General features: G+C 45.2%; 1 protein-coding gene and 1 long non-coding RNA gene across 7 annotated transcripts in view; one reads left to right on the plus strand and one right to left on the minus strand.

Moving 5' to 3' along the window:
• The window catches only part of LOC135916647 (uncharacterized), a 465,480-nt gene that overhangs the window by 297,230 nt on the left and 143,857 nt on the right, over nt 1-24,393 (plus strand). For 5 of the 6 annotated variants that reach the window (XR_011514685.1, XR_011514684.1, XR_011514682.1 and 2 more), the window contains 2 exons: nt 16,098-16,194; nt 18,880-18,998. This is a non-coding gene — a long non-coding RNA (uncharacterized lncRNA). The remainder of the gene's footprint in view (nt 1-16,097; nt 16,195-18,879; nt 18,999-24,393) is intronic. The other variant, XR_010569009.1, reaches the window with a different exon arrangement.
• The window catches only part of LOC135916641 (MFS-type transporter SLC18B1-like), a 69,901-nt gene that overhangs the window by 3,246 nt on the left and 42,262 nt on the right, over nt 1-24,393 (minus strand). Inside the window, exons 5-11 of the mRNA XM_065450062.2 lie at nt 17,068-17,215; nt 15,021-15,089; nt 14,561-14,663; nt 3,674-3,831; nt 3,479-3,577; nt 1,948-2,036; nt 187-282 (exon numbers count right to left, since the gene is read on the minus strand). Of these exons, the coding sequence (XP_065306134.1) occupies nt 187-282; nt 1,948-2,036; nt 3,479-3,577; nt 3,674-3,831; nt 14,561-14,663; nt 15,021-15,089; nt 17,068-17,215 (762 nt within the window). The remainder of the gene's footprint in view (nt 1-186; nt 283-1,947; nt 2,037-3,478; nt 3,578-3,673; nt 3,832-14,560; nt 14,664-15,020; nt 15,090-17,067; nt 17,216-24,393) is intronic.

Genomic DNA, 24,393 nt, shown 5'->3' on the forward strand with positions numbered 1-24,393 from the left:
TATTGTGCACTGAACAAAAATAATCTTTTCCAGCCTGTCAATTTTGCCATTCTGCATGCTTCCCACGAAATTTCGAGTAGAGACTGCATGCAACTTGGTTATGGTGTAGCATTTAGCCATGTAGAATATCCGCTGAGTCATCCATTGTAAAGTGTGCTTGAACATTTTCATCGTAAACAAACTTACACAGCGTGCTTCAATGAATGACAATAGCTGCAAACAAATTGCCCGGCCATGCCTGCTCCCGTGAACACTTGAGATAGGTATACCATCCACATAGTCCTAAAGAATGAAAAGAAAGAAAAAATTAGCATTTTTCTATGGTGCGGACCATGTACTCTTGCTCCGCTAGTTCTACAAGGTTACTGCCTACAACTCTAGTTTGAAGCAGAAGCCCTCGCAAAAGTTATCGAAAAGTGTTGCCTTCAAAGAATCCTTGGGTTCTGCTGGCGCTTTATGCATACATGAAATGACAATGTCAAGCAGCGGGAACGTTGTTTCCACTGCTCGGCAAGTGACAAGTGTTCGCAGGAAATAAGCAATGCCACCGTGACGTCAGAAGGCCATGAATGCATTCTAATAGGTGCAGAAGAATGTATGGAGGCATTGTCACGGGAATGTTCTGGCCTACCTAACTACACACCGTGCAGACTAATTGATTGCCCGAGGTTACAGAATTTTCATGCATTTTACAAACACGAAACAAACACATCGTTCCGCGCTGCACCGCTGCGAAAAGATTCCAGTGGGATCTGCGCTTATCACCATTACTGTTAGTTTGCCACGTGCTGTGAGCGAGAAATTATTTATTTATTTATTTGAAAATACTGTCAATCTCTCAGCGTAATTCGAGAAATTTCGAAATGCAATTGCCCATTTATGAATTACATGTCCAGCGACGCAAATGGCCTTGAAACACACAAGCGCCCTTTGTGGTCTCCAAGAACTAGTGCCGCCATGAAATAGGTGTGGCTTCGAGTTACCCTCGTGACATCCCATACTTTTCTCGTACAGTAAACTTGAGCGAGGGAAAGGAATATTAGCGTTAATTACTGACGCTCCTTGTTACCATCATAGCAGCGCCTCCTTGATAGCGATAGCAGAGTGCAAGTTTCCGTAAGTTCTCAGCAGCCCTCTCATATGTACACGCTTAAGCTACTCGTCTTTCTGTTTTCTACTTCGAAAGCATATTACCGAAATTGCCTGTTTAAGTGCAACTTCTCATTTCCAAAGGTTTTACTCAAAAAGTCGAACTTTTCTTGCACTAGAAAACGCTATGATCAGTTATCTCGTCCACGTTCGGCTACATTACGTAAGCGTTGCTTGATTCTGTGGCAGCGCATGAGACTCTGATAAACGTTTACAGGATGTGATTGTATTGCACACGCTTCATTTGCGATATTTTCCTGAATTTTTGCCATTCAGTCTGATAGATGCATTATTCGCGCAGCAATATATTGTCATATTATCCCTATATTTTTAATGCACTTTAGTGTGGTTTGCCCGAGTGTCATTGGACCCACTGGACGGATTGGGTTCTTATACTTCTTAAGATCTGTGGTTTACTGCCTCATTTTACGTCACCGATATGCGGGAACAAGAAATAGCTCCAAGGTTACATTCTTGATTGCATCGAGAATACCACTTTTACCCGCCGTGGTTGCTCAATGAATATGGTGTTGAGCTGCTGAGCACGAGGTCGCGGGATGGAATCCCCGCCACGGCGGTCGCATTCCGATGGGGGCGAAATGCGAAAACACCCGTGTACTTAGATTTAGGTGCACGTTAAAGACCCCCAGTTGGTCAAAATTTCTGGAGTCCTCCACTACCGCGTTCCTCATTATCAGAAAGTGGTTTTGGCTTGTAAAACCCCATAATTTAATTTTAATACCACTTTTCTTTCTATCACATTTACAAGCGCAGTTATACTCCTGAAAGTATACTCACGCTTCTGTTGTGATGAAGGGCGCTGGCCCTAGAATAAGATAAGCGAACACTGTCACAAACTGGCCCAAAAAGGCACAGAACGCGTCCATCTGGAAAAGAAGCATTTAACATGAAATCATCAAACGTGAAAATATGAAGTGTTGTAGATCTGTAATGTCCAAGGAATTCATCGCTGATCAACTGCGACAGCAATATTCAAGGAGGGGAGCGCACGTACACCAAAAATCGTGCTTGATGATGCAGCATATTCATTCATTCATTCATTCATTCATTCATTCAAATGATGCACACTTACGTCACCTTTCTTCTAAATTACGGGCTTTCGTGTTGCTTCTTTTTAGTGGCAACTGTGCTTTCCTTCTCACTTGAAATACGTCAGGCATTTTGGCATCTTTTGCAAATATGACTAAAATCATCGGTTAGCGCACCGAGTCTTTTTCACAGTGGTTGCACCCTGCGCAACGCGTTTATTTCGCTTTCCAGTATTCCAGGTTGCCCCATGTGGCGTCCCTTGCATGAATTACCTGGCCTGCCTGGCCTGCCTGGCCTGCCTGTAGTGCTGTGGAAATGTGGCTGGAACGTGGCTGGAACGCGGCCCGACCACGGCGATATCATCAGCTCGATCCTCTAGCAGCTTTTGTAGATTGGCAAGTTAACGGAAGCAGCGGCTGTAAAGCTCTGGGAGGACGCTTGCTGCGCTAACAAATCTCACGAGCCTTGATTTCTTGCCTTTTACTTATGATGGTCGGTACCCTCGGACTGCATACTTTGTAACACTAGACCCGGCCAATATTTCTGCCCGTGACACTATGACTGTGGTGTTCGCTTTGGCTTTACTAAGAGTACCACTACCACTCTTGAATTGTGTACTAAGTGTACCACCACCACTCTTGAAAAAGCGCCAGACACTGACCGGGCGATCCAACAAGTTCTCTTTAGAAGGTGATCTGCTCCTAATGGCGCAGATTAACTAGTCACTTGCAAGGAAGCTTGTCGAATTAACCTTGCTACTTTATATACGCATTTGCGTTTCTCCCGGCTTTGCCTCTTTCCAAACACTTTGCCATCTTGGGGGCTTGCGTTAGCAAGTCGTTTTGAACCACAGGACACCCATGACGCGTAGAGAAATGTTTTTGTCATATATGTGCGTGGACGCATGAAAGCACATTCTTCAGATGTTAGTGTGGAGAATATAGATAAATTACTTTTAAGCTATGAACTAAAAAACTCTGGGCGTCGCTGTCCGACTGGTATGCTTTTTTTTTTCATTTTTGCTCGTAGCTTGTACAGCACTTTCAGCAAAATTATCGTGCCAGATAAGAAGGGTAGCGGGCGCCGCCTGCAGTAGTCAATGTGAAAACCGCCAAAAAAAGAAAAAGAAAAGAGTATTATTTCCGGAAGCTCACGAGTATTACATACAGGGAACGATGTTGTGCGGTGACTCAAGCATTCTTCTAAACTTCGCGCACAGAAAACAGATACTATGTATAAACATAATAAAATGCTCGCCGAAAAGCACATTGCAACTCACCTTTAATTGGCACAAAATACCAAGGACAAGGGCTGCGACAGTATAGCTTGCGAACTGAACCATGAATACGACACCAAGCTCAGTTGTGTCTAGGCCAAACTGGAAAAAAATGACCTTTATATAGGTTCCCGTTGCTTCTCATAACAAAAAATAAAGTTCAACATTCGTTTTCACTAACCCTAACATATACGTTACCTGTCTCAGGTGTGGCTCTAATGTAGGCTCATTAAATCCCATGATGATCCAACTTAACATCACCGTAACCATGTCAATTATGAACACAGGGTCGATGAGTAGCTTGAACAAATTCTCCTGGTTTTTTGGAGACTCGGAGCTTGAATGCTGTTCAACCTCTGAAAAGATCCGGCGACCATAATGCGTTATCGGGTGCATCGTATGCAATACGGGGTTCTTGTTTGCAAGGTTCTGCTTGAGATGATTTCATCATCGTATCGCTTGAGCCATTTCTTTAGCCCCTTCGGAAGAAGCGTAGGTATCGAGATCTAATATCTAGAATATGTGCGGCACCTTATGGCTTGGTTTAAGGCAGTACAAAGTGTAAGTTACATCATCCTACCTCCGTGTTTCCCTAATGGATACAGTAGTTTATCGTATTTGAGGTTTATTTACTTAGCAATTAGACTGTGGAAAAGCAAAAAAAAAGTTGTGCTTTTCTAGCTGATTTTTCAAACGAAAACGCTGAGTCCTGCTTTTAACTGGGTCTTGAGGTGTATAACAAGCTATCATTTACTACACAGAATGCTCTAAAAAATTTCTTTGCGATGCTGAGAAAAGCTTTATGTATATATCTTAATTTTTTATTTGCACGAAAACTTAGGCAAGCGCTTGCAGCATGAGATGCTACCCATCACCTTTTATATGAGAAACAAAGAAATCTGTTGCAAGTGGCAAAACAGAAAAGCTAACAGAACGCATCGCAAAATGGCTAAACACGAGCAGTACCCGAAGCACAAGTTGTTACAGTATGGAAGCAGCTTGAAATGTCACAAACGATAAAAGGCAGAGGATCACGAGAAGTGATCAAAACTCATCAAAGTGATCAAAAGTGATAATTTTTATTCAACCACGTTTTATCGCACACATTAGAGATACTAAATATTAAATTTCACATGTGAAAACACATGATACAGATTGCTGCTTCAGTATGAAAGTGCGTAATATAATACATTCACACACACATTGCATTAACATAACAAAATTACATTTTTAGTATTCGTAGAATAGTAGGCGGTATTACTTGGCTAAAAATTGCTTCCGTAGAGTAACAAGTGCACACTTTGGAAGAGCAATAGTTGTCAATGAGCTAAACAGATTCTTTACACTCATTGGTCTCTAAATGAGCCTCTCAAATTTGGTCATCCGTCTCATCCTTGGTTCGAACTGTATGCAGCATTTTAAAAGAAGGTGTTCTAAGTTCTCATCTGCGTTCACACATTCACAGTAACGGTTTTAGCACTGCTGATAAGAATTGTTTTATTTAACTATTACTTGGATGGGGAGGGGAGAGAGGCAGACATTAAATAAACGTTTCTATATATATGTAAACAACAAATGCAGGCTTGGAGTGATACCTGTCAACGGCAAAAGATGCCGCGAGCGAGTGGGGCTACACTAATCTAGGTACAATCAAATTAGGAAGGCCCACTGAGCTTCAACAGAACACCTCCCTCGCCAGAACAGGAACTGGCCCCCCTTGGTGCAGTATTCGACCACCCCCTCCCCCAAATGGCCCACTCAATTACCAAATGGCCCTCAGTCCCCAGCAGCTGCGGAGCACCTGACCAAGGCGGCGGTCAGACCTGTAACGCAGCAGAAGGTGCTATGAATCTCTGGGTCCGGACAGGCTGCCAAAGGAAACTGACCCTTGCAACATTTAACACCCGAACCCTCTCAAGTGAGGCAAGCTTAGCAGGACTCTCTGAGGAAATATCAGACATTGTTTGACATATCATCGGCCTTAGTGAGATTGGAAGAACTGGTGAGGCTTATACATTGCTCAATAATGGACATGTCCTCTGCTATAGAGGTCTCCTAAATAAGAAGCAATACGGGGTAGGATTCCTAATCCATGAGGACATAGCGGGCAACGCTGACGAATTCTACAGCATTATTGAGAGGGTAGCTGTAGTAGTAATCAAACTTGATAAGACTATAATATATATATACAATAGAATTTATTGATAGGAAAGACACAGAGGTCGACCTGACCTAGTGCGCTCTAGTCTGCTACTCTGGACAGGGAAAGAGGGAAGAGGAGTGAAAGTACTGGGATGGATGATGATAATAAGAGAAGTGGTGAGTGCTTATGCACATGAGACAGCTGCTTTGCTAGAGCCAATCATCGAGCTTGGTGTCCTGCATAAACTTCGACAACACTTTAGTTGCACGCATTGAAGTTGCAGGGTCAGCAAATTTAATAGGAGGTATAGATTAAAGGTGGTACAATTTTACTCTCCAACATACAATCAAGATGATGAGGAAGTAGATCAGTTTTATGAAGATGTTGAATTAAGGATGAGAAAAGTGCAAACTCGGTATACAGTAGTAATGGGTGATTTCAATGCAAAAGTGGTGAAAAAGCAGGCGGGCGAACATGCGATTGGCAACTACGGCGTCGATTCTAGGAAAGCTAGAGGTGAGATGCTGGTAGAATTCGCATAAAGTAATGCGCATCGGATAATGAACACTTTTTCAGGAAGCATAGCAACAGAAAGTGGACATGGAAAAGCCCTAATGGTGAAACAAGAAATGAAATTGATTTCATACTTTCTGCCGATCCCAGCATAGTGCAGGATGTAGAAGTGATAGGTAGGGTAATGTGCAGAGATCATAGGTTAGTGAAGGCTAGGATTCACCTCAAGTTGAAGAGAGAAAGAGCGAAATTGGACAAGGGAAAACAGGTCAACGTAGAGGCAGTAACGGTAAAAGCAGAAAAATTCAAGGTGATACTTGCAAACAAAGAGATGATGATGACATAGAGCTAATAAATGAAACCCTTAAGTAGGCTGGCTTCAGAGGCAGCAATTGAGCTGGGAGGCAAAGCACCAAGGCAACCAGTAAGCAAGCTCTCCGAAGTAACAAATGAACTAATAAAGAAACGACGAAGAGTGAAAGTGTCCAACTCAAGAGATAATATCGAATTCGCGGAACTTTCAAAACTGATCAACAAGGCAAAAATAAGCGATATTCGAAACTATAGCGTGAGAAAGACTCAAGAAGCCGTAAAAAATTGACGCAGCCTGAAATTAGTGAGAAAGAAACTTGGCATAGGACAAACCAAAATGTATGCACTAAAAGATAAGCAGGGTAATATCGTCAGCAATCTCGAAGATATAGTAAACGACGCGGAAGAATTGTATACTGACCTGTGTTATACCCAGGAGTCAGCATACCTCCATTAGAAGCAGTAATGAAGATGATACAGAAACTCCTCCCATACCAAGCGCTAAGGTCAGAAGGGCCTTACAAGACATGCAACGATGAAGAGAGGCAGGAGAAGATGGAATAACAGTCCATTTAATCAAAGAGGGAGGAGACATAATGCTTGGAAAATTGACGGCTCTTTATACGAAGTGTCTATCGACTGCAAGGTTCCCAGAAAACAGGAAGAATGCAAACATTATACTAATCCACAAAAAGGGAGACGTTAAAGAATTGAAAAATTTTAGACCCATTAGTTACTCCCAGCCTTATATAACATATTTACCAAAATAATCTCCAATAGAATATGGGCAACACTGGACTTTTGTGAACCAAGGTAACAGGCTGGCTTCAGGAACGGATACTTTACAATGGATCCCATCCATGTAATTAATCAGCTTATCGAGAAATCCGTAGAGTGCAATAGGCCTCTCTATAGGCCTTTCATAGATTACGAAAATGCATTTGATTCAGTAGAGATACCAGCAGTCATAGAGGCATTGCCTAATCAAGGAGTACAGAACGCTTACTTAATTACTTTGGAAAATATCTACAGAGGTTTTACAGATATTTTATTTCTACACAGGAAAGTCAAATAGATACCTATAAAGAAAGGGGTCAGACAGGGAGGCAAAATCTCTCCAATGCTATTCACTGCGTGCTTGGAAGAAGTATTCAAGCTATTAAACTGGGAAGGCTTAGGAGTAAAGATCGACGGCGAATATCTCAGCAACCTTCTGTTTGCCGATGACATTGTTCTGTTCAGCAACAATTCAGGCGAGTTTCAACAAATGATTCAGGGCCTTAACAGAGAGAGTGTAAAAGTGGGGTTGAAGATTAATATGCAGAAGACAAAGGTAATGATCGATAGCTGTGCAAAAGAACAAGAGTTCAGAATCGCCAGTCAGCCTCCAGAGTCTCTGAAGGAGTACGTTTACCTAGGTCAATTGATCACAGGGAACCCTTATCATGCGAAGGACATTTACAGAATAAAAATGGGTTGGATCGCATACAGCAGACATTGTCAGCTGCTGACTGGAAGCTTACCACTTTCATTGAAAAGGAAGGTGTACAATCAGGGCATTTTACCAGTGCTGACATATGGGGCAGGGACTTGGAGATTGACAAAGAAGCTTGAGAACAATTTAAGGACCGCGCACAAAGCGATGGAACGAAGATTGCTAGGCTTAATGTTAAGAGAGAGAAATAGAGCGGTTTTAATCAGAGACCAAACGGGTATAGACGATATTCTAATTAGCATCAAGATAAAGAATGGAGCCGAGCAGGTCATGTAGTGCGCCGGTTAGATAACCGTTGGACCATGAGGGTTACTGAATGGGTACCAAGAGAAGGGAAACGCAGTCGAGGATGGCGGAAGACTTGGTGGAGCGATGAAATTAGGAAATTCGTGGGCGCTAGTTGGAATCGGTTGGCGCAAGACAGGGGTAATTGGAAATCGCAGTTAGAGGTCTTCGTCCTGTAGTGGACATAAAACAGGCTGATGACGATGCTAACGTATGTTAACTCTATCGGTATATGGTATTCAATAAGGGGGTCAAATTAATATCGGTCAAAAGTTCCAAAATTCTGTCAAACTCATTTCTTCTACTATTATGCGCATATGTGTCTCTTAATGTTGCAGCATATTTCAGATCTTGCTATGGGAGTTGCGGTCGTCGTATCCTCTTGATGAGCTTCCAGATCTTCTGCATCATTTGCATATTTTTTAGGAATGTTCTACTGTCCCAGCATCCACTGAAAGACTAGTACGCTGGAACTCGTTCACTTTGTTAGGTTGTTTTAGCGTCTTGCGCGCTTGACGCGATTATAAGATTCTGCTTGCGAGTTTACTACAGGAAATCGTAATTTCTGCATGTGTACCCATTTTTGTGAACCACTTTTAACCTGTTTTTGTACATCATGAAGTCAATGCTATAGAGCGAACTGCAGTCAGGATAGCCATCAGTTTGCCGTGTTCGATAACGTTGCACGTGGCACTCTAATAGCTTCTATATGGCAAACTCTGACGTAGAGGAATCGAGCAACTAGAGCCAACTGTGAAGGTGTGAATGTGTCCAGAGTATTGCATATACTGTGCCTGATACATTGCCATTTATTGGGCGTGATTATTATGTTCTGTCTTAGCCTATTTTTGTTTTTACATTCCCTAGTGGCTGTAGCTTATCTTTGATGATTGCAGTAGCCGGTCCTTCGGTGGCCTATTTTCTCATCCTGCTGGATCTCATAAATGAAACAACAGCAACGACGATGATGACAACGACTGCAACCACGAAGGCAACTCGTTTTTGTAATAAGCCCTCCACAAACAGTTTGTTATTTAGAATTACAAGTATCCATAGTGGATACTTGATGTCCTTGTTGCAGTAAGGATCAGTAAATATTACATTAATATATTCGTGCACAGCAGTGCGAATGATGAATTTGTATCTCTTTATTTTGATGCTATTGGATGTTTGTCGTGCGGTAGCTAACCACAAGTGAAAACACAAAACTATACATGCTTTTCGCAACACCACTGTCGGAGATAGCACACTACTTCAGCTGAAAGTCAATACTCTGAGTGCTGTAGGCCAAGCTCTGTGCTTTTCTATAATATCCTTTCTCTTTCTGCCGAGTGGAGGAATGCTCTGCAAGGTAATATATTTCCGTGTACGGATAACAGGCACCAGAAAAGCAGTCTCGTCGATTGCAATCGCGGAAGTTAGCGTGCTTCCTTTTAATAGGTTGTGGTGCACTTGTATTGGTCGCGTTAGTTGCTCTCTCTCTCTCTCTCTCTCTCTCATTTTACCTTTTGCTCTCCCCTATTCTCTTCCTCAAGTTCAGCGTATCAAATTGGATACGCTTATCCAGGTGACCTGCCTGCCGTTTTGCCTCTATCTGAGGTAACAAATACGAGTATAAACCCCAAAAAATCCGCACGACTATGCGATGATTTTTGTGTGATTCGTTGCCAGAGATGCAGGTGTACTAATTTACGCCTCCGGTGCCACCAAGCAGGGCAAGAAGGTGCCAGTGAGCTCGTACCTACAAAGTCTCAGAGGGCCAAGGATATCCCAAAGTCTGTCATACAACTAGCCAATGAATCTTTTCATGCTTACCGCGTCTCTACACCGACGCTTAGTTCAAGAAAAACGCCAACGCTTGTAGGTGACAGTCCACCAGGTGGCGAAACTTTCATGAAAAGGAAAATTGTCGTTCTTACCCGACCATAGCATGAAGCTGCTAAAGGAAACTTTTGCGGATTAGTCAAGAAGAAAGGTCCGGAATGGACGAACAATAGAGAAAGGCGTGCCAGCCAATGTAGACGTGAAAGACAAGGTCGACGTAGATGACATAATTTGTGCGTACTTAGGTGTATTTATGTGTTTTATTGACATTGAGTCACTAAAGGCCATGCATTTAATTTTGGCTTTTCTTTATTTCATGTCAAGATCCAGCGTTCTTTTTGTAAAATCTTCCATTGTAACAATTGTAACATACATGTCAACCATTAATTTAAATTGTTTTGTTTTACGAGCTAAAACCACAATATAATTATGAGGCACGCCGTATTTGGTGGTTCCAGAAAAACTTTGACCACCTTGGGTTCGTTAACGTGCACCCAATCAGTGCACGGCACACGGCTGTACTTGCATTTCGCCCCCTTTGAAACTGGGCTGACGTGACCGGGATTTGATTCCGCGCTCTTGGGCTTAGCAGCGCACCGCGAAAGCCATTACAACACCACGGTAGGTGCACGTCGACTTTTCATACGCGTTTTATATTTGCATTTTTTTAACATTAGAGCTGTTTAAGCATTTGTTCAGCCGTGGAGCGTTACCAGAAAACTAAACCCAGCTGTGCGTCGCCTCGCGTTGCCTAGCTACCACCTGCGAGAGAACCGAGCCACGTAACCTCCTCGCATCGACGCGCGTAGGGTCAACACCACCTAGACGGTGATAGGGTGGAGTCATGACGCCGCAGGCGAGTAAAGGTTTGGGCTGGCGCGGCGACACACCTAACGCATCGTCAACTCCTTGCGTACGAGCTGCTTCCACGGGAACACTGAAGAAACTCCGGACGCCCGAAAAAGTCCGACTAAGAAGTGGCTTACCAGAAAGAGCACCGTAGTGATGATAGTGATCAAAAGAAAGGAAAGACGCTTGATTCTGCAACCCGTGGGGGAGCATGGCGAAACGGCGTCAGGGGAGAGGGAGTGGGAAGTGAAAGATAATAGAGAAAGGGGTAGGATGTAGCCACAAAACGCAGGAATCCACTATGCCCGACAGGTGGCAGTCCTTAGTAAAGTGGCCAGCGTTGAAGCGGGCGCTTACAGGGTGTCTATTCCAGTAGAATTTATAAACTCCACAGGCTTCGCAGCGCAGGGAGCCGGGACAGCCGCGACGCAGGACACACGGGGAACAGAAGGTCGGTCTCTGCGGCCGCTGGAAGGCCGCGGCATCTGTAAGTGTTGATTACTATGGAGCGTTCCTGCGCCAAGGATGGGCAGGCACAGAGAAGGTGCTCCAGAGTCTCGGGGTCCCCGCATCTCAGCGAGAAGCGATGCGTCGCCGCCGGGCTGATCCAGAATACCGCGCCGAAGCCGCGGCTGAGAAGAGGCGGCGCCGAGTCGAGGATCCTGCGTTTCATTCCAGGAAATGCGAGAGGGCGCCTGAACGCTGGACATCGCCGAGAAAGCAATCCCGGCCAGCGATTGCTCGAAAATTTCCAGCATCAAGCCCGCCACGGCACGGGGGGTGTTACAGCACAAATGCACAGACGTGACAGCACAAAAGCTGTCACGTCTGTGACCTACAAGGAAGCGCGGCGCGTGGTTCAGCGGGACTACGATCGACGAAGGAGAGCTGATTCTACCCATGGCGTTGAGGCCGCCGCCGACAAACGCTGTCACGGAGCCCAGTATCCCGAGTTTCGGGCCAGAGGTAATGAACGCTGCCGACTGAATGCTCGGCGCCGCCAGGAATCGGTTCCGGGCCTGCGCGTCACCGTGCACTTCCAAAGCCAAATACGCAACTGCGTGGAAAGTGCGAACGACCGCTTTCAGCGCAAATTCCTCGGCATGGAGGTCGCGCACAGCTGCCGTGTCTGTGACCACCTCTGGTTCGGCGCGAATCTGTCCACGGTGAGATCGGTTCGGAACATCGAACAGAAGAGCTCTGCCTTGCAACTGCTTCGCGAAGCCTTCCCCGCCGCCCCCGACCATGACAACGACCACGACGACGATCGGACGTCGAGAACGATGACCGGATCGACGATGTTGACGACTGGTACTGAAGTACTGTTCCTGATGCACGTAGTGTGGCTTGTGTGCGTGTGACATGCTGGGGCTTGTGTGGCTTACCGGCCTTGCTGTGTATGACCTCGCAAAAACTGCGCGAAACTTAGCAAGCCTTGGCGACACTTAATATGAGCATAGTGAAGCCATGCATAACCTCGTAAGACTTACGAAAGCCTAGCAACTCTTGGTATGAGCATAGCCCAAGCTAGGCATAACATCGCAATACTTAGCGAAACCCATAGCAGCACTTAGAGTGAACCTGACCAAGCCATGCATAACCTGGTGAAACTTAGCAAAACCTAGCAACACTTAGTATGAACCTACCCGAGCCATGGATAACCTCGCAAAAGCTAAAAACAAGAAAGGGGCTGGCAGATGGAATGGCACACTGTGGTATAAAATTTTTTAAACAGGGTTGAAGTACCTCAGACAGGCTGGCCAACGTTTCGATAGGTGGACCTATCTTCGTCAAAAGCTAGCAACACTCAGCAAAAGCCGGAACTATATAGCTCAGCTGTGACCCAGCGTTGCACCGCTAGTGCAAACTGCCCACATTTTTTTATGCGCATGTACTACGTAGACCTTGTTTTCGTTCGCGTCGACTTTGGTTGATACTCCTTTCTTTTTCCCAACCACATAGACTCACAGAGACACTGTCCTTGAAACGGCAGACTCGTGCGGTTTCACGCAATTGGGCAAGGTGCGCTTCGCGAGTGTCGACGCTGTCCTTGGTGCGGCGAACAGGTGCGGCGTCGGCCCGTTTGCGTTTCCGCTCTTCCACATTGACTGCCTTGACAAGTGCATTCATCTCGTGGCGTGAAATAAAATTCTATAGGCTTATTCGAATGTAGAAGCTCGTTTTTTCGGGCTAAAATATAACCTCTGGTGAATTGAAATAAATTAAATTTTGAACGTGCCAAAACCACTTTCTTATTATGAGGCATGCCGTAGAGGAGGACTGCGGAAATTTCGACCACCTGGGGTTCTTTAACGTGCACCTAAATCTAAGATGTTTTCGCCCCCATCGAAATGCGGACGCCATGGCCGGGATTCGATCCCGCGACCTCGTGCTCAGGAGCCCAACACCATAGCCACTGAGCAACCACGGCGGGTGACTCTGGTCAGTTAATAATATCTTGACCTCCCATACTATTTGCCCAGATGTTCGTTTCATCCTGAAACCAGTGACACAAAAGACACATCGAGCTTTATCTGGACCGTCATTGTGGTGTACAGCGGCGCGGGGCTGCTCAAAGAGCGCCACTACCCTGTTCGGCAGCTCTGCTATCGTGGCACCCTACGGCGGCCCGCTATTGTGATGCCATGTATCTTGCGCTCTTAGAATGACAGCTGTTGCATCCGATATTATAGCGCACGTATTCTTATATTTTTGTACTTTCGTTCCGATTTTCATTGTTTTAATTTGTGTCTATTTTTCGCCCTTCGTTTTATCGAGACCCATCATTTGATACCGTTTTATGATTCTTACGATACTAGAAACAAACAAAATTGTCCCTCTTGTGAAGAGCTTACAAGATAGGTAACCAGATTCCGGATACACCAAACCTGCATGAGGCCAGCAAATAAGATTTTGTCTTGAAAAACAGCCCTAGGGATAAACCCCGGGAGCAACGCCTTTCCGAAGTGGTTCTTCTACAGATTAGGCTAACTGGCAGATTGCAGAGCGCGGCCAAAAAGTCGACAAGTCGAAGCGGAGGCACACTGAATATGACAAAGCAGTTTCTTGAAAACCCGTGGTTCCCTTTGTAGCTCAGTATTACTCTCTGTCTCCCTTCTTTATATTCCCATTTTTTTCCTTCCTCCAGCGTAAAGTAGCCAACCGACACTTTTCTGGTTACCATTCCTGCCTTCTTTTTCTTGTCTCTCTCTCTCTCTCTCCTGCAGCTCTCAGTCGGATGACATCTTTTTTCTTGAGGGGGGGGGAGTGAGGGGGAGGTAGGTAAGGAATTATAGGGAGGTAAACCAAGTGCGCATCTGGTTTGCTTCCCTAAGCAGGTGGAATAGGGTTAACAGATGAAAACAAAGATAGAAGAGGGAGGGAGGGGAGGAAGCATTCGCAGTGCGAACGCGTGGGACTGTATATCACGTCTACAGTCGGTGATTGAGGCCAGTCCATATCGTAAACTGTAGTAGCAGCTGCTTTACTTTGTCAGCCTGCGACATGTGTGGCCATATTGCAAGGATCATTGTCTCTGAAAACCGTGCATATAGCAGCCTAACACACTTCGTTGAATTAATTCAAGAGACCGTCGATATCTTTGCTCACTTCACGAAGGCTTCGTTCCCTGCAGTTCTGTGAGAAGTCTGAATACGTGTCTTACCTTCTAGAGGTTTGTCGGGTATCTTTGGCGAGCGGGTCGTCCATGGGAGTGAAAAGCTCACCAGTGCTGCCATTACGAAGAAGGGCAGAGGAAAAGCCCAGGCCTAAAGACGAAACAAAGAAACTCCACTCGTGGATACGCATCGAAATGAATTGTAAGATAATAATAGAAGAAAGAAACGCGGGGCTTGAAACTCAAGAAAGAAACACTCACTCCAATATTCTAGAACGTCCCTCCACCGAACCCTCCACCTCGACTCGAGAAAGTTGATGGTGGCGCCCAATGCGCTTCATTGACACTCCATAGCAGTTATCGAGAAGCGTAGCGTCGTCTTTCAGTCGATGGGTGGCGCTGTGCTCAACTGCTCGCAACGAAGGTGCGGCTTCGTGTGGAGGATCGTCTAAGAATACCGGGGCTAGTTCCGGTAAGCATGCGCGCAAATATATTTTTTGTTACTTACGTCTATTAGCACACCGCCGATGCCAGACCCGATCATAGATCCTGCGCCCCACATGAATTCCATTGTAGACTGGAAAGACAGGACGTGTTGCACTTTTATTGTGGTTGACACAAACTTATATTCTGAAACAGTAGCGGCACATTGGATATGATGGTTTATTTAGTAAATATTCAGAAATCATGTTGAAAGACCAGTGCAGACGGTCAACTGTGAATCGTAGGTAGTGGGATTTAGGTTCAACAACAATCAATGCACACTACGACATCTTGTTCTCGCAACTGTTGAAATATATCGCTTTAAGCTTTCTTTTTTTGTTCAGATATACTATTCGCACAATAGCGGCCGCAGCAGCGTCGTGGCCATGAAATTTTATCGCTGAGATTACAGTCGCGTGTTTGGCTCTCGCTAGCGGATATTGTATTCTGGCCTTCAGAAGTAGAAAGAGTGTTTTGAGGTTTCGGGCAGGGGTAATTGAATGACTGTGGTGCTAAAGAGCACCAAAATTATGGCGTTCAATTGCGGCGTTTTTCATAGCTGAGTACCCTCGATAACATCTTAACTTTAGCAAAGTAGCACGTATCCTGTTAAAAAATTGTTAATACAATCAAAGAAATAATGCGGAACTAAACGTAACGAGGACAAAACGCTGCATAAACTCGAAATCGAATGTCCTGGGCTTATAGAATTAATACCGTAACAGGTATGCGCGGGTGGTGCACTCCTGTAGACTGTGTTACATCGGCCTGGCGCAATACGTTTGAATGACCGAGCCAGAGAACGTGCTTTTATTCTAAACGGAATGTCATCTGGGCACCTGGCTGAACACCACCGCAGCTGCCAGTGCATCTTTGAGATACGCAGCACCCTGATAGTAGTTAAAAATTGGGACCAAGCAATTAGAAAGATTATTGACGCTCTCGGCTATACATGCGAGAACGCATTGAATATTAGCAGTAGTGGGACAACATTCTCGTACGCGTATTGTGTATGTTTTTTACTCCTCAATAATAATCATTGTCGATTTTGCGTATACACTTCCTTTATTTAACACTCTGTGCTCTCTACTTTCTCCGACAGGAACACTATGCCACTCTGATAAGGACATGCCGTTTGTAGCCTGAAACTACCGGAGGCGGACATCTTAGGCTAAAAGAATGGCAAGATAGGTTTGTGGGTAAGTCGTCATCCAATTTGTTGTAGTGCGAGGTCAATGAGAGGGACATCGAAGGAACACGAAACAGCTCATTGTGGTAAAGTTAGGGCTTTGTGTTGTCTCATGTGCCTTTGATGTCGGTTTTGTTGTTTTGCCTGCGCTAGAACAAATTCGAAGTTGTTAGGCTAGATGCTGCTTGCTTTAAGTGAAACGAGACAACTACAATGAAGAAGACAGGTATAAGAGTATAAGGTTTCTTCGATTCTGTTGACGGCTTATTATGAAGATAATTTCTAGTGGCTCGTTAAAAATTATCGAGTTCTTCACAACTGAGGTGTAAGAAGCAGAGCCATTTTACAAAAGGGCGATATTAAAATTGGTTCGCCTAAAAAGAAGCAATGAAATATATCGTGTACACTCGCATAATGCTCACACGTTTTTTCGCGGAAAATTGATGCTTTGTTAGAGGATGCGATAATTACGCGACAGAAATATTCCAATGGAACAATTAAAAAAGGAGGAAAAAGTGGGTGTAAGCTCTCACGGCAGCCAGCGTAAATCCAAACAAAGTAATACCGATAAACAGCACATGCCTTTGTAATATGAGCACAGTCTCTACACAAGCAGGAACTGCAAATTTCTTTTATTTCAAGACGCTTGCGGAACCTATAATTTTTAAACGAATAAATAATGTTACTCTGACTGATGTATTCAGAGTCAGCGTCAACAGTGACATCGGAAGAAGCAAACACTGTCGCTGGAGCAAATTTCGTGAGTGTCATGATTACTCGAGAGACAAAAAAATTCACAGCCAATGTACTGGTGCGAGCATTATGCAAAAATATGTGCGTAGGTGCGGTAAAAGTAAACAAGTTTAGGCAAGAGCCCACCTACAATTATGAGTCCCGTGTGCACCGGAAACTCCGCAGTGACAACAGAGTACGCCGAAACGATGTACACGGTAGAAAAGAAGCCACCAACGATGGCGAGTACTAGACAGAGGCCAAGGAAAACTTTGCCGCCGGGTGACCAGTACATAAGCCTGCAAGAGACATGCATTGAATATTAGAGGCTTTAGAAATGGAATAACTGAGTGCATAAGGTAGATTCAGGGAGGCGAGGAGTGGCAAAGTTGTGATCGTAACATTGACAAGTTACTGACCAGCGCCCGAGCTAAGCCTCAGCTCGGAGTCAATGGTTCGGCAAGGGGCTTGTTTTCGACAGTGCAACAGCTTTCTTGGAAGGGTGCGGCAAAACCGAAGCAGCCACCACTGATTCCGGCGTCCGAGTGGCGAACTTCGTCCGACGGCGACCGCTCTACGTCCGGCGTCAAAAATCGGGACGCACCCCACCGATTTGGAGGGGACACATATTTTCGCCTACCGCCGGAAGCGTTCAGCTCGCGGCGACATGCTCGAGCTAATCATAAGCAAGCACTTCCGGCCGCTTCATCATGGGATTCATGGCGCTGGTGAACCCACGATCATCGCTTGTGGGCTCCCGTTCGTAATCTTTTGTTTTTGTGGCGCCACAACATTTCCCGTGTGTAGTAACATGCAAGAAGTACGACCAGCCAGTGCATTCACAAAAGAAGTCATTGAAAGCCGCACGCGTACAATTCTATGATAGACCGATAACCGTGGTGCAAAAAGGACCAGTGCTGTGGGATTGATGCAGGTGCGACTACAAAGACCAGCGCAAGATGACGGCATGGGAAGAGGTGGTCGCCAAGTGTGAACAGGACCCGGACGGACCCCAGCACACGACACCTAAACATATCCTAGACTGTCTACCTGTGTGTGTGAGCGGTCCCTACGTTGAGGGTGTTCTCTGTCTGCACTAGCAACTGTATCCGCATAGACACAATGTTGGCAGAGCTAAGCTGTTTTCTGCGCTTTCTGTAGGCTGCGAATAGCCAGGCGTAAAAATAGAAGAAATAACTGCGGAAGAATTTTCAAACACTAAGTTATGGCGTTATTAAGTATCACAACATGCTAGACTTTACTGTCGGTTAAACTTAAGAAACAGTAATCTCCTGCGTTATGGCTGGCCACATAGATAGCGGCTCAGCGGCGTTTGCTGCTGGATCACCTCATGAGTGGCGGTGAAGCGAAGACGTGGCTCCATGAGGGTCGGACTTAAAGCAGCTGATGCACTCATGAAGACAAGTTCATTTGTCAAAATACTGGCTCTGTGCTCAGCAATATCTCGTTCGCCCAACATTCATTCATCCATTCATCCATTCATTTAGTTTCCTTCGTCAAAAAGGAGGTCCTACATTGACCGTTGCAAGTCTTCATCTCCCAGTAACTCGTCTTTCTTCACTCACATGTTATGTACTACGTTTATTGCAATAAACATGGCTAAAAAGGGAATAGAAAGTCTCACCCGAATTTTTGATTAAACGTAATGCTTTATTTTGCAATAATCTTCATAATAATAGTGAATGAAACTAGTAATAAAACAAGAAATATTTACCAACGGCCTTAGGCGCAACAATCACCTCGGCATGATGTATTAAGGCCTACAAAACCGGGATGGTCTCCCCTCAGGCCCTCCGCATTCTCCAAAGCGTCAATAGTATCTCTCCGCATTCTATCACTTGGTTTCCCGCTCACTTGCGGCCGACTGAGGGCTCTCTTTCTAACCCTAACGAGAGCACGCCCGAGGCCGCGCGCTGACTCACTGACCGCACCGCCTTCGCAGTACCCCTGCCCCGCGGGGAACCCCTGCTCACGTTCCATGAGGTTACCAGACATCCACACACACCAGGTATACCGCCTTATGGAGGGCGCGGGCGGTGACCCTTCGACGTTTACAAGCCCGTGAGTATCCCAACCTTGCGGTTCTTCATGCAATATACTCTGAAAGGTATCTCAGTGCGGACTGCCCTGCCGGAGGACTAACGGCAACATTGGATCATGTGTTGTAGGAGGGCAAAGCCAATGGCTCCTCCTTCAGCGAGGATAGGTGGGCTGCGCTCTTGGGCAGTCGCGAACTCAACGACCAAACCCTGGCCGTCCAGAGTGCCCGCGATCGGGCCGTCAAGCTCGGCTTGGCGGTCCCTACGTGGGACTAGCCGAGTTGCGCGGGGTCTCCTCTGCGTCTTGTGTGTACCTATTAAAGTTATTTCACTCACTCAATCATGATGTATGCGGTGCTCTGTCATTTGAGCTATAGTGATGGTTGTCCCCAGGCATACTTCCTTGGGAACATTGTATGTACATACGTATGCAGGTGTAACGTAGGTGTCTGTGGGTGCACACGTCTATTAATATATATCAAGGAATTTTTCACGGCTTTTTCAAATGACTTATTCCTAGCGACGGATATTAGATGCATGACTAATATCAGTATTCTGTTAGCTATTATATGTTCACGAATTACTATTTCAGATTATTCACATTAGGGCACAAGTTGCAATGACGGAATCGTTTCATGATCATGAATTGCTGTCAACTTATACAAATTCCTCTACTATTTTTGAAATGTCCACGCCCGAAATGTACCCCAAAATACACTGGCATTCCAGTTCACAACTTTCCAAAAGCTTTCTTTGAGCAGTGTGATTAGGGGCACTGTGAGAAAGATTGAGGTTTCACTGTAAGAACTGAAACACGAATACACCAGGTGTTTCTGGCAACACTTTCAAACATTTTTAAAGGTTGCGTGTAGCAGATAACACAATCCTCATTCATGAGCAGGTCTACTCGAGGAGGCGGACATTATTTGCACAATAAATTGAAGTGCATAATGGACTGATTAAAAAAACTAATTATCCTTTGAACTAATTACTTTATGACCCATGCAGCAATTTACAAGTTATAGCCGTGGAGTTCGCAAGGAGGATCCACTTGGAACGAATTCTCCGGATGAGAACAGTTTCGACATATTATTTCCCAAAATCTGCGGAGAAACGCAAAGGAGATCCAGTTACTTTATTACCAAAACGTCGTTCATGCATTCAAGCACAAAAGTAACTGGAACGCCTGTGCATTTCTCCGCAAAGTGCGGGAAATAATACTTCGAAACTGGTGTCATTCTGAGAATTCATTCCAAGTGCATCGGCCTTTCCAACTCTACGGCTAGAATTCGTAAATTGCAATGTGGGCCATAAGGTCATTAGTTAAAAGTTATTTAGCGAATCTTTGTTAATTATTCGAATATGCATTTCAATTTTTTTGTGCAAAAATGATGTATTATGAACTACAAAACGTTTCATTTGAGAATATTGCAAACACACGCATACATTTGCGCATATGAGCAGAGTTTGCCCCGTATGCGAGGCAAACTGCGACTGGTATAAAGGTTGCCTTTATATATATATTTGTAGATCTGTTATTGAAGCTTTTCGTAGACGGCTAACTCCCACATTTTGTACGTATCTTCGTAAAACGTACACTTTGCGTCTTCAATAAAACATTGTTAGATGAAACTTTGTGAGTACAAGCCCTCATTCAGACAACGTGTATAGTTTTCCTCGCAAAAATGCAGATGTTTGCATAACAAAAATACCGAATTCTGTCTGTTTCGTGCAAAACAGTGTAGCTATTGTATTATTACAGTGAAATGTCCGTCCGAAAAAATTAAAACGGGGAGCATTTCCGTATATTAACGGCATCTTTTGCCGTATTTTTAAAACTTCGACATGCTTTCCGTATTTTTACCTGCAATTCCTCTGTATAATGACGGAACTCCTCCGTATAGTGACGGACATTTTTTACAGTGCTTTCACTTCACTACGATATGTACGAAACACAAATAAGAAATGACTAAATTTCCCAATTTAATCCAATACGATTATCCAATAAAGATGAGTTTTGTTACAAAATTGAATGTTGAATTTTTTCTCGCTTCTAAACAAACTGAAATATAAAGATTTTGTACAGTTCGTCGGGAATAAAATGCGGCTTACTTAAATTATTCGATGCACGCCTGTAGTGCCACTCGCAACATGCATTTGAGAGTGGCGTTGCAGGCGAGCAGTTTGCAGCTGAGAAACACCTGTTTCCAGCTATCTGACGCATCGTGACAATTACACTTAACGACACAAGAACACTTCAGGAGATGCACGCTGAGGGCTGTGTTCGCTGAAGGAGAGTAATGCGATACTGAAGCAGCGCGCATCCTTTTAAAGGGATGCAAACATGGCGAGCCTCGTTAAACAATCAATTAAGTTGCCTGAATTGAGGCTCCCAATCGGTACATAGGTTGCCTAAAAGCGAGGCATTCTTAATGAATGACAGACAATTATTGGGTAGAAGTTTTCTGCCCCGTGTGTTAGCTCAGAAACTGGTGCCTTTGCCGTGGTCGTTCTGACCGCGACTCTACAGCAGGGAGAATCATTCTTTCTCGCTCGCATCGGTCCTTCTTTCCCGAGGCTTCAATAAGTTCGCTTAATTTTAATATTCGAAGAGAAACGAATAGTTGATCATTTCAAGTGCTGAAATTGCGAATCGAATATTCATTGAACAGCAACGACTATTGGAGTCTTATTTGTGTCGTATTTTTCATCGTATTTGATACATATTTGAATACTTATTCGCACCTCTCTAGTCAGAAACGCATAATGAACACCAGCGCACTAGTCTTTTCGTGCAAGGTGAGTTGGTTACGGTCAATAGGATACATATTAACTCAATACTAATTAATATATATTATGCACTTGTGTAATAGTATACATATAATTAGACGCAATTAGGCGAATCAACGTGATAGGGCCTGTACCAACTGGTTTATTCACAGGTAAAAATCTTATACATATGCAAGAAAATGCGCGCGCAGTGATTATCTAAGTTGCCATTATTTCGCACTACTGGTATTCGTGCCTCATTTCTTAAAACTGCCAATGGCTAACTTTTTAGCATGTCACTATACATAGGCATACTAATTAATTTAAAAAGCATGTTGTCACGCGCGCACAAGCAAACACGAACACATCTCACTCGATCACCACCGAAACTCGCTGTCAAAACGCTGGAGCGAGGAAGCGCAGCAACAGCAGCGAGTGAATTTGCCTTCGCGCTGCCTCTCGCATAAACGCGAACGAAGTCGCGAAAACGCAACGCATGGCGGACTCTGTCCCCGTCGCGGGCACTCCCGGGCCAAACCGAGTAGAGTGCCCCTCTCCCCCTACCCCCTCTCTCTACCTTGCCCCCGGAGCCTTGCGTGCGCCAGAAGACGCCGGGCTTCCTCCCCGCTTTCGTGCCTTCTGTGCGCGAGATCGAGCCGCGATCGCCGGCTCACCTTCCCACGTTTTCACTTGCACATGCAGCATAGGGCACGCGGTGACTATCTTAGCACGCCTGGACTTTCCACGGAACCTCACGGCGGCAGAAGCCGACGGCGGTAATGCGCCTGGAGTGACCATATATTTGCCATCGCAATATTAAGTAAATTTGCAGGCAGAACTTGGAATCAGCTAACGCAAGTCAGGGGTAATTATAGATCACTGGGGGAGGCCTTCGTCTTGCAGTGAACATAAATGTAGGCTGATGACTTCTGACAACATCCCAAATTCGACCGGAATTTTAACGCACTGTAACTGTTGAGCCACAGCTCGCTTCGTGCGGCGAGGACACATTCGCATGTTCACAGGACGTTGTCTGTAACCTCTTGGATACCACCACGCCTCTACTGTATGTGCAGTGACAGCACCGAACAAAGTGCGTCAGTGTAGCAAGATCTGCTCCTTGAACCGACTTGATCCGAAACCAGCTAAAATGTTGAACCGTTATCTGCTGCGTGTACGGTGCTGTGCAATATTCGGACGCGTACTTGAATGTCCGTTCTTATGAGGCTGGTGAATTTATGGAGATAGATAGAGAGAGAGAGATGAAGATGAAAGGCAGGGAGGTTGACCAGATATCAGTCTCCGTTTGCTACCATACGCTGGGGAGGGGAGATAAGGGTTAGAAAGAGGACAGAGAGGAAAGCATTAAAAGAAACATGCGCACATGGATACACACACATACAAAAGGCGTTCCAATTAAAGACGTTCACAAAAGCCAGTAGGTCGCAAAAAAAAAAAACGCGATATTGCTTTCACGGCCTTCTTCTGTGACGTTGGTCCTTTCGATGGTGTAAAATTATTTTTTCCGATAGCGGTTGGTCGTCCAGCTGGTGAAGTTCGTGACGAAGGCATTCCCTCTCTGGACTGTACTGCGCGCACGCGCACAAAATACGGTTAATGGATTCTTCATGGCCGCAGTGGTCACAGGTCACGGTGTCGGTCATCCCTATGCGAAATGCATGGGTTTAGTAAAGGCAACGCCCAACCACAATCGATACAAAAGTGTGGCGTGTCCACGGTGAAGCTCTGATGGCACTCGAAGACTTAATATGGGTTCCAATGGAGTACAATCGAGTATTTCTTAAAGGTGGCGCATTCCATTGCGACCTGCTACCCTACCGAGCAAGCAGGAGGAGCTTCCGTACTGCGTCAGTTCTAGAAAGTGCAATTGGGACATGGTGCTCCTCAGTATGGGCTGAGTCGGCAGCTTGATCTGCCCGTTCATTGCCAACAATCCCGCAGTGACTTGGAAGCCACTGGTGGTTTATTTCATGGCCTGCATCACCTATATGGTGTAACGTCTCTGTAATATAAAGTATTAGCTGCTCGTGTGGTCCGCGTCGTAAAGGTTACAGTAGAGACTGCACTGCCACTTTCGAATCGCAGAATACCGTCCACTTGTGTGGCGGTTCATCACCAATGTAATGAAGGGCAGTCAAGAGCGCTGCGAGCTCTTTACTGAAAACGCTGATCATTGTGGGGATCGTGACCAATTACCCGTGAGTTCTACGAGGTTCTATGAGGTACACTGTAGTTGGGGGCACCAGGCCCTGACGTCACCATCCCATGATTTATTACCGGCCTCCAAAATTGAAGTGTACACGCATTTCTGCATTTCGGCGCTGTCGGAATGCGGCCACCTGAACCTGCAAGAACAAGCTCTTGACCTGGTGCGAGACACTATCGCGTCTTATCGGGTGAGGAGAAGTCCAGAAGAAGCGATGAAGGCTGGTACGATGTCAAAGTGTGAGGGGCAGCGGAACTAGCACGTGCGGATGTTGCGTAGTGAATTTTCCTGTCATAATTTCTCTCTTAGCGCTGCTTCCGCAGCTATCCGTGCCCTTGACACTAATCCGATGCGAAGAGAACGCACGTTTCGCCATCGGTTGGCGCTCGACGACGTCGTCGACCAGCCCTTTTGGGTGGCA

Source organism: Dermacentor albipictus, chromosome 5 (assembly GCF_038994185.2).
Source record: "Dermacentor albipictus isolate Rhodes 1998 colony chromosome 5, USDA_Dalb.pri_finalv2, whole genome shotgun sequence".
NCBI classification, from domain to species: Eukaryota; Metazoa; Arthropoda; class Arachnida; order Ixodida; family Ixodidae; genus Dermacentor; species Dermacentor albipictus.